This window comes from Erinaceus europaeus, chromosome 6 (assembly GCF_950295315.1).
Source record: "Erinaceus europaeus chromosome 6, mEriEur2.1, whole genome shotgun sequence".
NCBI classification, from domain to species: Eukaryota; Metazoa; Chordata; class Mammalia; order Eulipotyphla; family Erinaceidae; genus Erinaceus; species Erinaceus europaeus.
This window is the reverse complement of record NC_080167.1, coordinates 2,731,931-2,744,670: the sequence shown is the minus strand read 5'-3', so window position 1 is coordinate 2,744,670 and position 12,740 is coordinate 2,731,931. Positions and strand designations below refer to the sequence as shown.

At 58.1% G+C, this 12,740-nt stretch overlaps 1 protein-coding gene across 2 annotated transcripts in view; it reads left to right on the top strand.

Annotated features, from left to right (window-relative positions):
- Positions 1-11,986, top strand: part of ZNRF3 (zinc and ring finger 3) — a 142,253-nt gene extending 130,267 nt beyond the window's left edge. Inside the window, exons 3-9 of one of the 2 annotated variants that reach the window (XR_009550365.1) lie at positions 3,349-3,423; positions 3,796-3,927; positions 5,218-5,328; positions 6,047-6,214; positions 7,587-7,689; positions 8,667-11,014; positions 11,531-11,986. Coding sequence is in view for 1 of the 2 variants with exons in the window: in XM_060192913.1 (XP_060048896.1) it covers positions 3,349-3,423; positions 3,796-3,927; positions 5,218-5,328; positions 6,047-6,214; positions 7,587-7,689; positions 8,667-10,385; positions 11,531-11,571 (2,349 nt within the window). In the remaining variant the exon portion in view is untranslated. The remainder of the gene's footprint in view (positions 1-3,348; positions 3,424-3,795; positions 3,928-5,217; positions 5,329-6,046; positions 6,215-7,586; positions 7,690-8,666; positions 11,015-11,530) is intronic. The other variant, XM_060192913.1, reaches the window with a different exon arrangement.
- The last annotated feature ends 754 nt before the right edge of the window (positions 11,987-12,740 follow it).

The following is a 12,740-nucleotide window of genomic DNA, read 5'->3' as shown; positions in this document are numbered from 1 at the left end:
GAAGACTGGGTGTACGTGATTTCCGAGTAAATCTGCCACCGGCTAAGTTTAAAGCCCGCTCAGTGCTGCTCCCACCAGCGCCATCAGGGCCTCTGAGAGCAGCTCCGACCCTGTGCCCCCAGACTTTGCGCTGCTTCTGCCTGGCAGTCCCTCCTCCTGGGTCTGGGTCAGCGGCCAACACTGGGAATTGGAAGGAGCTTTCATCAATGACCTAGGCTTCCTCCTCATCTTTTTTTTTTTTTTCTTTTTTTCTTTGCCACCAGGGTTACCACTGGGGCTCGGTGCCTACACTAGGAATCCACTGCTCCTGGAGGCCATTATTTCCCCCTTTTGTTGCCCTTGTTGTTTGAGGCTTCCTCCTCTTTCAAGCAGAGAAACTGAGGCAGAGAGAGAAAGAGAGCAAAAGAAATCCCCTTCATGTCTTGTCCACTCCTGCTCCGCAGAGTCCTCCCTGACAGCATCGCTGTGCTGACCGAGGCTTTCAACCAGAAGAGGCAGGCATCCCCCACAGCGCCTGCTGCACTGAGCTGCCCTGGGCTGCAGGGACCCTCGAGGACTGTGGTGCACCAGTGCAGGACGGGCCTTGCTGCAGAGCCGTGGGAGAAGACTGCCCTCTGGTGGGCCCGGGAAGCCCTGGCCGGCTGCAGTGCGACTGCTTCCCTAGGCAGCACCCGTGGAAAGACCACGGGCGGGCAGGGTGTTTCCGGATGGGACTCAGACTGTGCCCACAGGCGCTTGGACCTGTTACTCTCCTGACATCTCACACCCGCAGGTGCCATGTTCCGGGCTGGGTTTTCGGTCTTTGGCTTCTGTTTTGTTCTTCACACTAGAAAACTTTTCAGGGTAAGGGGAGGTGGCATAATGGTTCTGCAAAGCGACTCTCCTGCCTGAGGCACTGAGGTCCCAGGTTCAATCCCCCACACCACCATAAGCCACACCTGAGCAGTGCTCTGGAAAAAACAAAAACAGTAACACCTGTTTAAACTTCCATCAGAGGACCCGGGGCCTGGGAGGTAGGCAGAGTGCCAGTTCCTCGTTCAGCCCCTGGTGGCTCATGTCAGAGGGATGTTCTGGTGTTGTGTGTGTGTGTGTGTGTGTGTGTGTGTGTGTGTGTGTGTGTGTGTCTCTCCCCCCTCACTCTCATTAACAATGACTTTTTTTTTTCAGTTTCCAAAACCTCGTCACTTATTGTCCTTTAGTTTTATATGCAAGTGCAGCACTAAGTCTAACACTGAACTTGCTTTTTAATGTTGCCAAGAAACACTTAGGATGCTTCTTGGTGTAGTGGTTTTAGTACAGTTAAAAAACCTACAGAATAAGGGGCCGGATGGTAGCGCACCTGGTTGAGCCCATATACGACAATGCTTAAGGACCTGGGTTTGAACCCCCAGCCCCCACTGGGGGACAGCTTTGCGAGTAGTGAAGCAGGGCTGCAGGTATCTGTCTGTTTCTCTCCCTCTCTATCACCCCCCTTCCCTCTTGATTTCTGGCTGTCTCTATCCAATAAATAAAGATAATTTTAAAAAACCTACAGAATATAGAATAAAAATCTTTTTCTTACCAGTCAGGATCCCATTTATCAGCTTGCTTCATGGGTTCCAGGGGGCGGGGTGTGTGTGTGTGTATGTGTGTGTGTGTGTGTGTCCATGTCCCAAACTGGTCTTGGAGTTGTTGACAGACATGAGACCTTGACTCATCCTTCTTTAAAAAAATTTTTTAAGTTTTTTTAAATGTTTATTCCCTTTTGTTGTCCTTGTATTACTGTTGTAGTTATTGTTGTTATTGATGTCATCATTGTTGGATAGGACAGAGAGAAATGGAGAGAGGAGGGGAGGACAGAGAGGGGGAGAGAAAGACAGACACCTGCAGACCTGCTTCACCGCCTGTGAAGCGACTCCCCTGCAGGTGGGGAGCTGGGGGCTCGAACCGGGATCCTTACAAATTTGGTCCTTGCACCAAATTTGCGCCACGTGCACTTAACCCGCTAAACTACCGCCCGACTCCCTAAATTTTTTAAATTAATTAATTTATTCTCCCTTTTGTTGCCGTTGTTGTCTTTTATTGTTGTTGTAGTTGTTGTTATTGATGTCATTGTTAGATAAGACAGAAAAAAAATGGAGAGAGGCAGGGAAGATGGGGGGAGAGAAAGACAGACACCTGCAGACCCGCTTCACCGCCTGTGAAGCGACTCCCCTGCAGGTGGGGAGCCGGGGGCTCGAACCGGGATCCTTACGCTGGTCCTTACACTTTGTGCCACCTGCGCTTAACCCGCTGTGCTACCCCACCCGACCCCCAACCCGTCCTGTCTAAAGCAGCCAGCTCTCAGAGCACCATGGAGCCCAACCACAGCCAAGAGTCAGAGAACCTTGGAGGGCCTGGCTGCAGAAGCCACAGTGACAGCTGGCCACGATTATTATACGTCGTCACAGGGGAAAACGCCTTGGCTGGCCAGAGATGTGCGCGCACATCCACTTGCAGAGCCTTCCAAACTGAGGGTGTTGTGTGGCGGTCAGCTCTGCTGTGCGCACAGCTCGGGCGTGGGTAGGTGGTCTCAGCGGCCGGCCGTCTGCACCTCCTGGTGGCGCTGTGAGAGCTTCCTGCTCGCCACAGCCCGCCACTCAGGGCTAACTGACTCCGGGACGCACCTCAGCTTCATCCTTGCAGCTTTCTAATCTCATCTCTCTGATCAGTCGCTGCCCAAGTGGTTGAATCATCCGAATTCCTCAGAAAACTTGGAGCCCTGCTGAATCAGTCTCTGGTTTGAGCCAGGAAATCTGCTTCCCAAACCTCCTGAGTGCTCTTTGATGTGTGGCCAGGCTTCGCAGCCAGTGTCTCTCAGTTCCCACGTGCAGTTCCCATGTGATTTCTCTGCGCTGCCCTTCCGCCCCCACTCCCAACTACACCCAGCACCTCCAGAGGCCCTCGGTTTGTACTCAGGACTACACTGAGCGTTCTGAGAGTCCTCGGAATACTTCCCCAGTTGCAGATGTGTGGGGAAGGACCCCAGAGAAGGGTCCGCTCAAGTGTCGTTCTGGTTGCCGGCGTTTCTGTGATCACAGCAGGAGATGCTGCAACTAGTAGGTCACTGTTGGCGGCTTGTTTTTGATGCTTGCCTCACCGGGGGAAGTAGGAGTGAGGGGAGGGTCTGGCCTTCAGCAGCCATACAGCTGAGTGCCCACTTCTTCTCTTAAAACAGTCGGTGCTTAGGAAAGTTTGCCCAAGTATCCCAAAGTCACACAGGTGGCAACTGTCAGCTTCGTAATGCAGGCTCTTACTGGCTCCCAAGGCTGCTACAGAGAGGTATACGGACCAGCCAGCGCGCCAACCTGTCCCTTTTCACTCTGCCAGGCCAAGCGAGCAGTGCAGCGGGGAGCGACCGCGGTCATCTTTGATGTGTCCGAGAACCCAGAAGCCATCGACCAGGTAAGCTCCCCCGGCCACTCTCCTGGGAAAGCCATTTCTGTGGTGGCCTTGGCTGCCAGTCATGCCACCTCAGGCCTTTCATCTGGGAGTCCGTGTTCAGACATCATACTCGCGCCAGTCCGGTGTAGAGAGGAGCTGAGAGCCAGGAAGTGGGAGGATAAAGGGATTTCCAAAGATGCTTCTGGGCCTTCAGCCTGATGCGGTGAAGCAAGCAGTACCCTCAGCTTTGTCATCAGAGGAGCCCCAAGGCCCTAAAGCTCCAAACTTTGAGGATTTCCAAATGGATATTGGGACCCCCCTCCTACCAGCCTTGCTCTCTCCCCTGCTTCACAAGGGAGGCACGTTCTCTCAGTGGGGCCTTGTCTTCCCTAGCTGAACCAGGGTTCAGAAGATCCTCTCAAGAGGCCGGTGGTGTACGTGAAGGGCGCAGACGCCATCAAGCTGATGAACATCGTCAACAAGCAGAAGGTGGCCCGAGCAAGGATTCAGCACCGCCCCCCTCGGGTGAGCCTCTGCCCGCCTGCCCGCCTGCCCGTTGGCACCTTGCCTGCCGCCTGTGCCTTCAGCCTCTTGGAACTTTGGGCTGGATGGTCTCTGTCGTCTTTCTGCCGAAAGTATAGTGTGCCCCGGGCCTTGAGGTCCAGAGCGGACAGGAGGCTGGAGCTCAGGGACACATCGCCCCAGAGGCTCCTTCGCAGGGATTTAAAAGTCTAGTCTCAGATGACTTATGCCCAGGTGTCGGTGGTCTCTTCCCAGTGACACTCTCTCGGGGACCTCCTGCCCTTTCCCGCCTGTCCCCTCGCCCCCAAAACGCCAGTCCAGGAGAGCGGCCCCCAGCACTCGGTTTTGCGCACCTGCCTGCCTCCACTGACCTTCAGTAAAGCCCTTGATCTCCTCCCCTGGGCCACTGCATCCTGCAACACCCTGGCTCACATCGTAGTCTGAGGAGTCGGCTTTCTCTTGGGGTTGCGTTCTTGCCTTTCAGGTAGTTTCTGACTAGCAGCTGGGCCTCTCTTCCATGTGTAGGAGGGCTTCCACCAACTGTTAACTGCTGACTGGCACCTCCGCCCAGACTGCAAGCAGATATGCCATGTGAGGTGGCCCCTCCGCACAGTGCTGAGATATTTGCCTCTGTGCTGACTTGCACTTGCACAGAGTTTGAGTTGGGTTGGCAGAGCTCTGGCCCCTTGGCTAAGTGCATGCCTTCGCGGAGGTGGCTGGTGGTCTGTGAGGGGAAGGTAAGCAGTGAAAGCAGACAGCATTTGCAGAAGAGCAGATTTGCTGGCTTCTTGTTCAAGGAAAAAAGCACTTTGGTAAACATGAGTCATTGTAGTGGAAGCCTGATATTTGGGGAGGCAGTGTACAATTTTCTGAGTTGTTGTAAACCATTAATTATATGGTTCGTAATCACTGTTCCCTCAAAACACGACACTCACTCCTTTGTCCCATAAATGTGATATTTGTGTTTATGCAGAACGGCCTCTCTTACTGGTAGAGCAGATTCTGTGCTCTTTAGGCTCCGTGAAAGGGTTCGCTGTGCTACCGGGGTAGGACTGAGGTTGCTACAGCCCCCGCTCCACCCAGCCACACTGCAGGATGCCCCGTGGCTCTGGAGGGTTTGGGGAGCACACTGTGTGTGTGTGTGTGAGAGAGAGAGAGAGAGAGAGAGAGAGAGAGAGAGCGCTGAACCCCAGGGGCTTCCTGCCACGGAGGGCAGCGCAGCCATGTGCCCACCCACCTCTGGTCCCCAGGCTGAAGATGCCCATTACTCACTGTGCGCCTGTTCTGTTCCAGCAACCCACTGAGTACTTTGACATGGGCATCTTTCTGGCTTTCTTCGTTGTGGTCTCCTTGGTCTGCCTCATCCTCCTTGTGAAAATCAAGCTGAAGCAGCGACGGAGTCAGGTAACACTCCAGCACACCCGTCTCCTTGCCCCAGAACTGGGACTGGAGCCCCGCCGGTCTAGTCCCAGTGGCCATAAAACAGCGAAAAGGAAAAAACACAAGAGCAGGGCTTCCAGCATGGATCTTCTGCATCCCATCCCAACCCTGAGGGCGTTGGGGGCAGCCCAAAGACAGGTCTCGTTGTTAGTATGGGGCCTGGAGCCGCGCTCATCTGGGCTCCAGTGCGGGAAGAACACTGACTGCGGGCCCCGGGCCCCGGCTCTCACTTAGTGTGAGCTTATGGGAAGGGCCGTCGAGGGTGGAGCGAGGTTCAGCACAAACTGGAATCCAGACTCTGAGGTGAGTGGCGGTGCGAGCTTACGGAAAAGAGATGGTGGCCATTTCCTGAGCTCTTGATAGGGGCGAAGCGGCCGCCGGCCACCCAGCACTGGCTGCTGTTGGTCATCTGACGGGCACCTTCTCTTCAGTCCAGGCTTTGAACTCAGGCCGCATGGTATTGGGAAGCAGCAGGGCTACTTCACTGAGCCAGGCCTCGCTGTTCTGCCACTTGGGCAGAGCCTGAGCTGAGAGTGGATCTGTGCTGTGGCAGCCTGAATTCTCAGGGATTTCCCGAGAGTCCGTTCTGGCCTGACAGACCAGGGCTTTAAGTGCCGTGGCCCTGGGTGTAACTGCACTGTCAGCCACCCCACCCTGACATGACCCTTCTGCCGCCACACAGAATTCCATGAACAGGCTGGCCGTGCAGGCTCTAGAGAAGATGGAGACCAGGAAGTTCAGCTCCAAGAGCAAGGGACGCCGGGAGGGGAGCTGCGGGGGCCTGGACACGCTGAGCAGCAGCTCCACGTCCGACTGTGCCATCTGCCTGGAGAAGTACATCGACGGCGAGGTGAGGGCAAGGCAGGCCTGACCTAGACGCAAGGAGAGCCGACGACAGGCCTGCAGGCGCTCCAGATAGAGGCGCGCAGACACACGTTTCTGCAGGGGGGGGGGCCAGGAGACAGACTCTCTCAGAATCAGTCGCAGACGCTTGACACTCCTCTGGTGGAAGTGTGCGTGGCTGGTCGAGGGAAACGGATCCCGGGGCAGGAAGACAGAACACATGGCTTCACACGCGTGAGCACCTACGTTTGAGCCCCGTCACCGTGTGGGAGCACCAAGGGATGACTGGGGAAATACTCTCCCCCCGTGTCTCTGTCTTTCCCTCTGCCATTCAGAGAATAAAGAAATTGAGCCAGAGAGGCCACTTGGTGGTGATGTTGTCCGTATACAAGTTGCCAAGTTTCTCCTCTGGTATCACTTTTTTTCTAGGAGTTTAGCAAGGGCCTTTAGATTGACAGCCGTTTAAGATTTACTTATTTACGCGAGAGCAAAAGAACCACAGCGTCACTCTGGCATATGCAGGACCAAGGCTTGAGCTTGGGACCTCACGCCTACCAGTCTGGCACCCTGCTTGCTGCATCAGCCCTCGGGCTCCTAGACTGTTTGTCACAGACTCCTGGCCCAGATGGGTTCTGAGGTCTTATATAACATGGGCAAATGACTTCATCCTCTGCCTGCCCCACTCCACGTGACTCTGCGGATCATGTGAGAAACCCTGGGAGGGCTCTCGAGGCCTTTCTGGTGCCGTATCAAATACTAGTTTTAACGTCACCGTGTTAAACTGGGTAGAGGATGGAAAGACAAAGTGAATGAGAAAAATTTGGATGGTGTTGGACTCGGGAATCCCAGACGTGTGTCTGCTCCCCAGGTCCCTGTCACCTCCGTGCCACGTTGACTGCTTGTTAGAAACCATGTCTACTGGAGTGACGCTCAGAGGTCAGGGAAGGCTACCAGAGAGCAAGGCCGTGAGGCCTGAGCATCTTCCTTTGGTTCTCGTTGCCCTCGGGGTACTTGGAGGCAGCCATCCTCTCAGCTGTGTAAAACATCCCTCGCCCTTTCTCCACTTGCCTCCACGCCTGTCCTCTCCCCCCATAAGCAGTGCATGAACACACACACACACACACACACACAACACACAACACACACAGGCACACACGGCCTGTTTTGTGTGTCTCTTCCCTAAACACAGGGCTGCGATCAGCCTGAGCCTTTTCCCTCTCCTAGGACGCATTCTTAGGTCCTGCCTCCAGGGACTGAACCATGCCACAGATGGGGCGGGGGAGACAGGAACTGGGCACCATCCTGGGACCCACCGCTCCTCGGTCCACGCTGTCCCGCCGGTGCCCTCCCTCAGGCTGCGTGTCCTCTCTCCCTTCCAGGAGCTGCGGGTCATCCCCTGCACACATCGATTCCACAGGAAGTGTGTGGACCCCTGGCTGCTGCAGCACCACACCTGCCCTCACTGTCGGCACAACATCATCGGCAAGTACCACTCGCTGCCCAAGGGCCCTGCCGAGCGTCCCCAGATGGCTCACTGCAGGCAGGAGAAGCACCGGCCACAGTGCCACAGTCTTGTGGATTTGGGGGTTTGGGGCACCTGGGTGTGGGGGGGTCTTGCCACGCCCCGTGGGCCTGAGGGGAATTACCCACGCTCAGTGTGTGGCTGTTCGCATGACCCGGCTTCCCGGCCTTGACCTGAGACCACAGTTTGTTTCGTGGAAGTGACGGTAGTGCTTGCCCAGTCCCTGTCCCATAGTTCGTTCCCAGCGCCCCAGAGACGGTGAGCACCAAGTGGTGGGAGCTGTGTCACTCGCACGACCGGAGGGTAGCGTGTGTGGCCCGGGGTGCGGGCACACTGTAGGCTCTTCCAGGAACACTGCCTTTCAACTTGGAGCCCTCACTGCTCTCTGCGAGCTCCCTCGGTGCCTGTGCCAGGCAGAGTGATGGGCAGGCGACAGGTGATCCTTAGGACAGGCCAGAGCAAGGGCTGGGGGTGGCATACCCAGTAGAGTGCACGCTACCAAGTGCAAGGACCTGGGTTCAGGCCCCTGGTCCCCACCTGCAGGGGGAAGGCTTCAGTAGCAGTGATGTAGTGCTGCTAGTGTCTCTGTTTCCCCCTTCCCTCTCGATCTTTCTATCCCCGTGAAAAACATGGAGGGTGGGGCGGAGGGAGAGAGAGAAGCTGGGGAGGCAGCACAGTGGTCCTGCGAAAGACTCTCCTGCCTGAGGATCTGAGGTCCCAGGTTCAGTCCCCAGTCCCACCATAAGCCAGGGCTGAGCAGGGCTCCGGTCTCTGTCTTTCTCTCTCATTAAAATAAAGTTAATAAGACATAAAAAGGAAAGAAAGGAAGGAACAAGTGAACAAAAAGGCCAGGGCCAAGTCTCTGCCCCAGATCGCCCCCCGGCCCCGGCATGCACAGCCCAGCTGACCATGTTTCTCCTACCCCCCCCCCCCCCAGAACAAAAGGGAAGCCCTGGCGCCGTGTGTGTGGAGACCGGTGGCCTGGCACGCGGCCGGCAGCAGCGGGTGATTCTGCCCGTGCACTACCCTGGCCGGGTGCACCGGGCCAGCGCCATCCCGGCCTACCCGACGCGGACGAGCATGGACGCCCACGGCAACCCCGTCACGCTGCTGACCGTGGACCGGCACGGGGAGCAGAGCCTCTACCCGCCGCAGACACCGGCCTACCTCCGCGGCTACCCACCCCTCCACCTGGACCGCGGCCTGGCCCCTCACCGCTGCGGCCTGGAGCACCGCGGCTACTCCTCCGCCCACCCCTTCCGCAGGCCCAAGTTCAGCGGCCGCAGCTTCTCCAAGGCAGCTTGCTTCTCCCAGTACGAGACCATGTACCAGCACTACTGCTTCCAGGGCCTCACTTACCCCGAGCAGGAGGGCCAGCAGGCTCCCGGCCTCTCGCCCAGGGGCCCAGCCCGGGCCTTCCCCGCCGGCGGCGGTGGCGGTGGCGGTGGCGGCGGCGGCGGTCTGCTCCTCCCTGCCGTGGTGCACATGGCCGCCCCTTCCCACCTGGAGAGCGGCAGCGTGTCCAGCTTCAGCTGCTACCATGGCCACCGCTCCGTGTGCAGCGGCTACCTGGCCGACTGCCCGGGCAGCGACAGCAGCAGCAGCAGCAGCAGCTCGGGCCGGTGCCGCTGCTCGTCCAGCGACTCGGTGGTGGACTGCACCGAGGTCAGCAACCAGGGCGTGTACGGCAGCTGCTCCACCTTCCGCAGCTCGCTCAGCAGCGACTACGACCCCTTCGTCTACCGCAGCCGGAGCCCCTGCTGCCCCAGCGAGGCGGGAGGCACGGGCCGGGGGCCTGCGGCGCCCCCTGAGGAGCTCCCTGTGCCGCACGGTCTGGGCGCTGGGCGGGCTGAGCCTTGGCTGGGGCTGGCCTCGCCCCTGGGGGACCAGCTGTCCACCTGCAGCCTAGAGATGAACTACAGCAGCAGCACCGCCTCTGCCTCAGAAGTGGGGTTTGAGGCCTCTCCTGGGGCCGCCCTCGATCTCAGGAGAACCTGGAAGGGGGGACGCGAGGGGCCACCGTGTGCCTGCTGCTGCGAACCCCCTCCGGTCACCTTGGAGTCCGAGGTCGGAGCCGCCAGGGGCAGCGCCTCAGTCCTGGGCACCCCGGTCCGTGAGGGCCGTGGCCCCCCGGGCGAGGAGACACAGCTGGACAGCTCCCAGGGCAGAGCCAGCCTGCACCCGGACCACGTGCCCAGGACAGACGGGCTGAGATGCGAGGGCCTGCCCTGCTGCTTCTATGAAGAGAAGCAGGTGGCCCGTGGCGGGGCCGGTGGCTACGCTGAGGACTGCTCTGTGAGCGTGCAGTACACACTCGCCCACAGGCCCCCGCCCAGCAGCCCCCCGGGGGCCCTGGAGCTGAGCCAGCGTGTCCCCATCATTCCTGAGGATGTGGACTGTGACCTGGCCCTGCCCGCGGACTGTCTGGGGACCCACAGCCTCAGCCCCTGGGATGGGACACTGGACCCAGATGCTCTGTGGCCTCACAGGGGCCTGGGACTGGCCCAGGAGGAAGATCAGGCCCGTTGCCACCCCGCTCAGCTCTCGCAGCCGTCTGGCCACCTTCCAGAGGAGGCGCGGGCTGCCAGGACCAGCTTCCCCAGTGCCCCCCAAGACACTCAGGAGTCTAGTGCCCCCGCCGCCGCTGAGGCTGCAGGTGAGAGAAGGAGGTGACAGGCCCAGAGCCGGTGCTCCCGTCTGGGGTCCTCTCTCCAAGATGCGGTGTACATGTGGCATCCTTTGTGTCCTGACTCTGAACACTGTGCCTGGTGACTTCCGGGTGCTGTTCCCCCAGCCCAGCCCAGCCCAGCCCAGCCCTCGCCTGAGTTCTAGGCCGCCAGGGCTCTCTTCTTCCCCATGCCTGACAGGCACCCTCAACCTTGATGTCTACGGTAGTGCTCCAAGCCCCTCCGTCTGCACTCCTCCTGGGCCCCTCAGCCTGCCCGCGGGAACTGTGCCTGCTCGTTTCCCCGGCTAGAAAGCTGGGCTCCTAGGAAAAGAAACGCAGCAAGGCACGGCAGCTTCTGCTGCTGGACTCAGCAGACATCGTCAGACGGCTCGAGTTTCCAAGTGTTTTGTCTCAGAGAGAAGCAGAGTGCAGTGCAGCTCCCTTTGAGAAGCACTGAACAAGATCCAGCCCCCAAGTAGAGCCGGCAGTTGACAGCTCTGCGCCCCCACTGTCCCCACTGCCACCTTCCGGGCCCAGCCCCTCTCTCCAGGGAAGGGCAAGAGCCTTGTTCCCGACCTTCTGCCCCGCATGGGGGTCAGAGTGGTCCTTGCTGACATGTGAGTCTGTGCCTTTTCACTAGGAGCCTCCCACGCCTTGCTGAGTCACCCTGAGAATTGGAGAGGTCTGGGGCTGGAGGCCTGTCACTGCTCTGGGCCTCTGCGGCCGCTCCTTCCCCAGCAGCACGCCGTGCCCCTCCCGACTGCCTCCAGTCCTCAGCCCAACAGTCTCCCCACCCTCCCCACCCGAGCTCTACCTCCCCAGTTACCAGAATCTGAAATTTGTCTTGAGGTCTGGAAACCCTGAGAGGGTCTTCCCCTCTGCTCTTGGCAGTGCCCACATCGGTGCCTGACACACACACATGTACGTTGCGTTCTCCTGCTGCCCGCGGGCTTCCGAAGGCTCTGTGCTCTCAGCTCAGAGTGGGGCACTCAGAAGGAGCTGACCCGCAGCGCCTACCCCCCTGTGGGTCCGTACAGAAGGAGCCATCACTTCCTGAGAGGCTCACCCCGCCCCCTTGTGCCTGCAGCCTGCATGTGGGCCCCCTCCCCTGATCTGTGTTCTCTCTCCCCCAGGACAGAAATCTAGCCCAGCTGGCGGTGGCACAGCAGCCTGAGCCCAGAAGGAACTCTGGGGTGAAAGTGGGAACTGCATGGAGACTCCAAACTCTGGCTCCCTTCAGGAAAAAAAAAAAAAAAGACAGAGAGAGAAAAAAAAATGATTTTTTAGCTTTGACAAACACACAAAGATGGTAATTTAAAAAAAAAAAAAAGCCCTCCTCAACCCAAAATGTGAGCCCCCTGGGGCAAACCGCTACCCTGCTATCCCCTTAACAAACCAACAGATTCCAGGACTGAGTCTTCTGCCTCTTTTGATAACATGTTCCTCTTTGGTAAAGTGTGTGTGCCTGGGGTTCTGAGGTGTGCGGGATTGAGTTCTCTGCTTTGTTTTTTTAAGATGTTATATATAAATGTAAAAAGTTATTTAAATATATATTTTAAAGAACCCTAACCACCAAGTTTTGCTGAAAACACACACACACACACACACACACACACACACACACACGAATCACTGCTGCGTTAATTGAACCGCATCATGTGTGGATGCTGTCGTCTCCCCTGAGGGAGCTCAGGCCTTTGCAAAGCTCAGGGCTGCACCTGCCTTAGAAATGAACCAGAAACTTGAAGTCAGGCTAGTTGACATGGGCACAAACTCTGAGGAACAATGCAATGCCGCCTCTTTCTCTCTCATGGCCAATCCCAATATAATAGAACTTCAGGTCTTGTCAGATGCCATCCCCCCGCCCAAACCTTGAGGCAGCTGGTGGGAATGGCTGGGAGTAGGGCTCCCGCTGCACTGGGGGGGCAGGACAAGCCACTGCTATGTGAACCCCACGGTGACGGGAAGGATTCAGCCCAGCAGCCTCAGCTGCTCCCCTTGGGTTCACAGTCTTGGACTTGGACTGGCTGCAGAAAAGGCTCTGCGGGCCGTGGAGGGACAAACGACCTGGAGGAACGTGCTTTTGCAGCCTTGGTGTTCGATGCAGCGGGGCAGAGGCTCCAGTGAGTCCAGAGCAGGGACAGAGCGGCTTGCGCTCGGAGCCCCTGCCCGCTGGCTGCTGGATCCTCGGGCCGAGGGGCCAGGAACCCACCAGGTGGGCCTCCCTCGGAATAAGCTTGCCACCCTATCTCCCTGCGGAAGCAGCTCTTCCAGGTCCTTCAGCCCTCTCTGCCTCAGGACTGAGCTGGCTTATCTCGCCTGCAGACGTCTACTGTTCCCTTT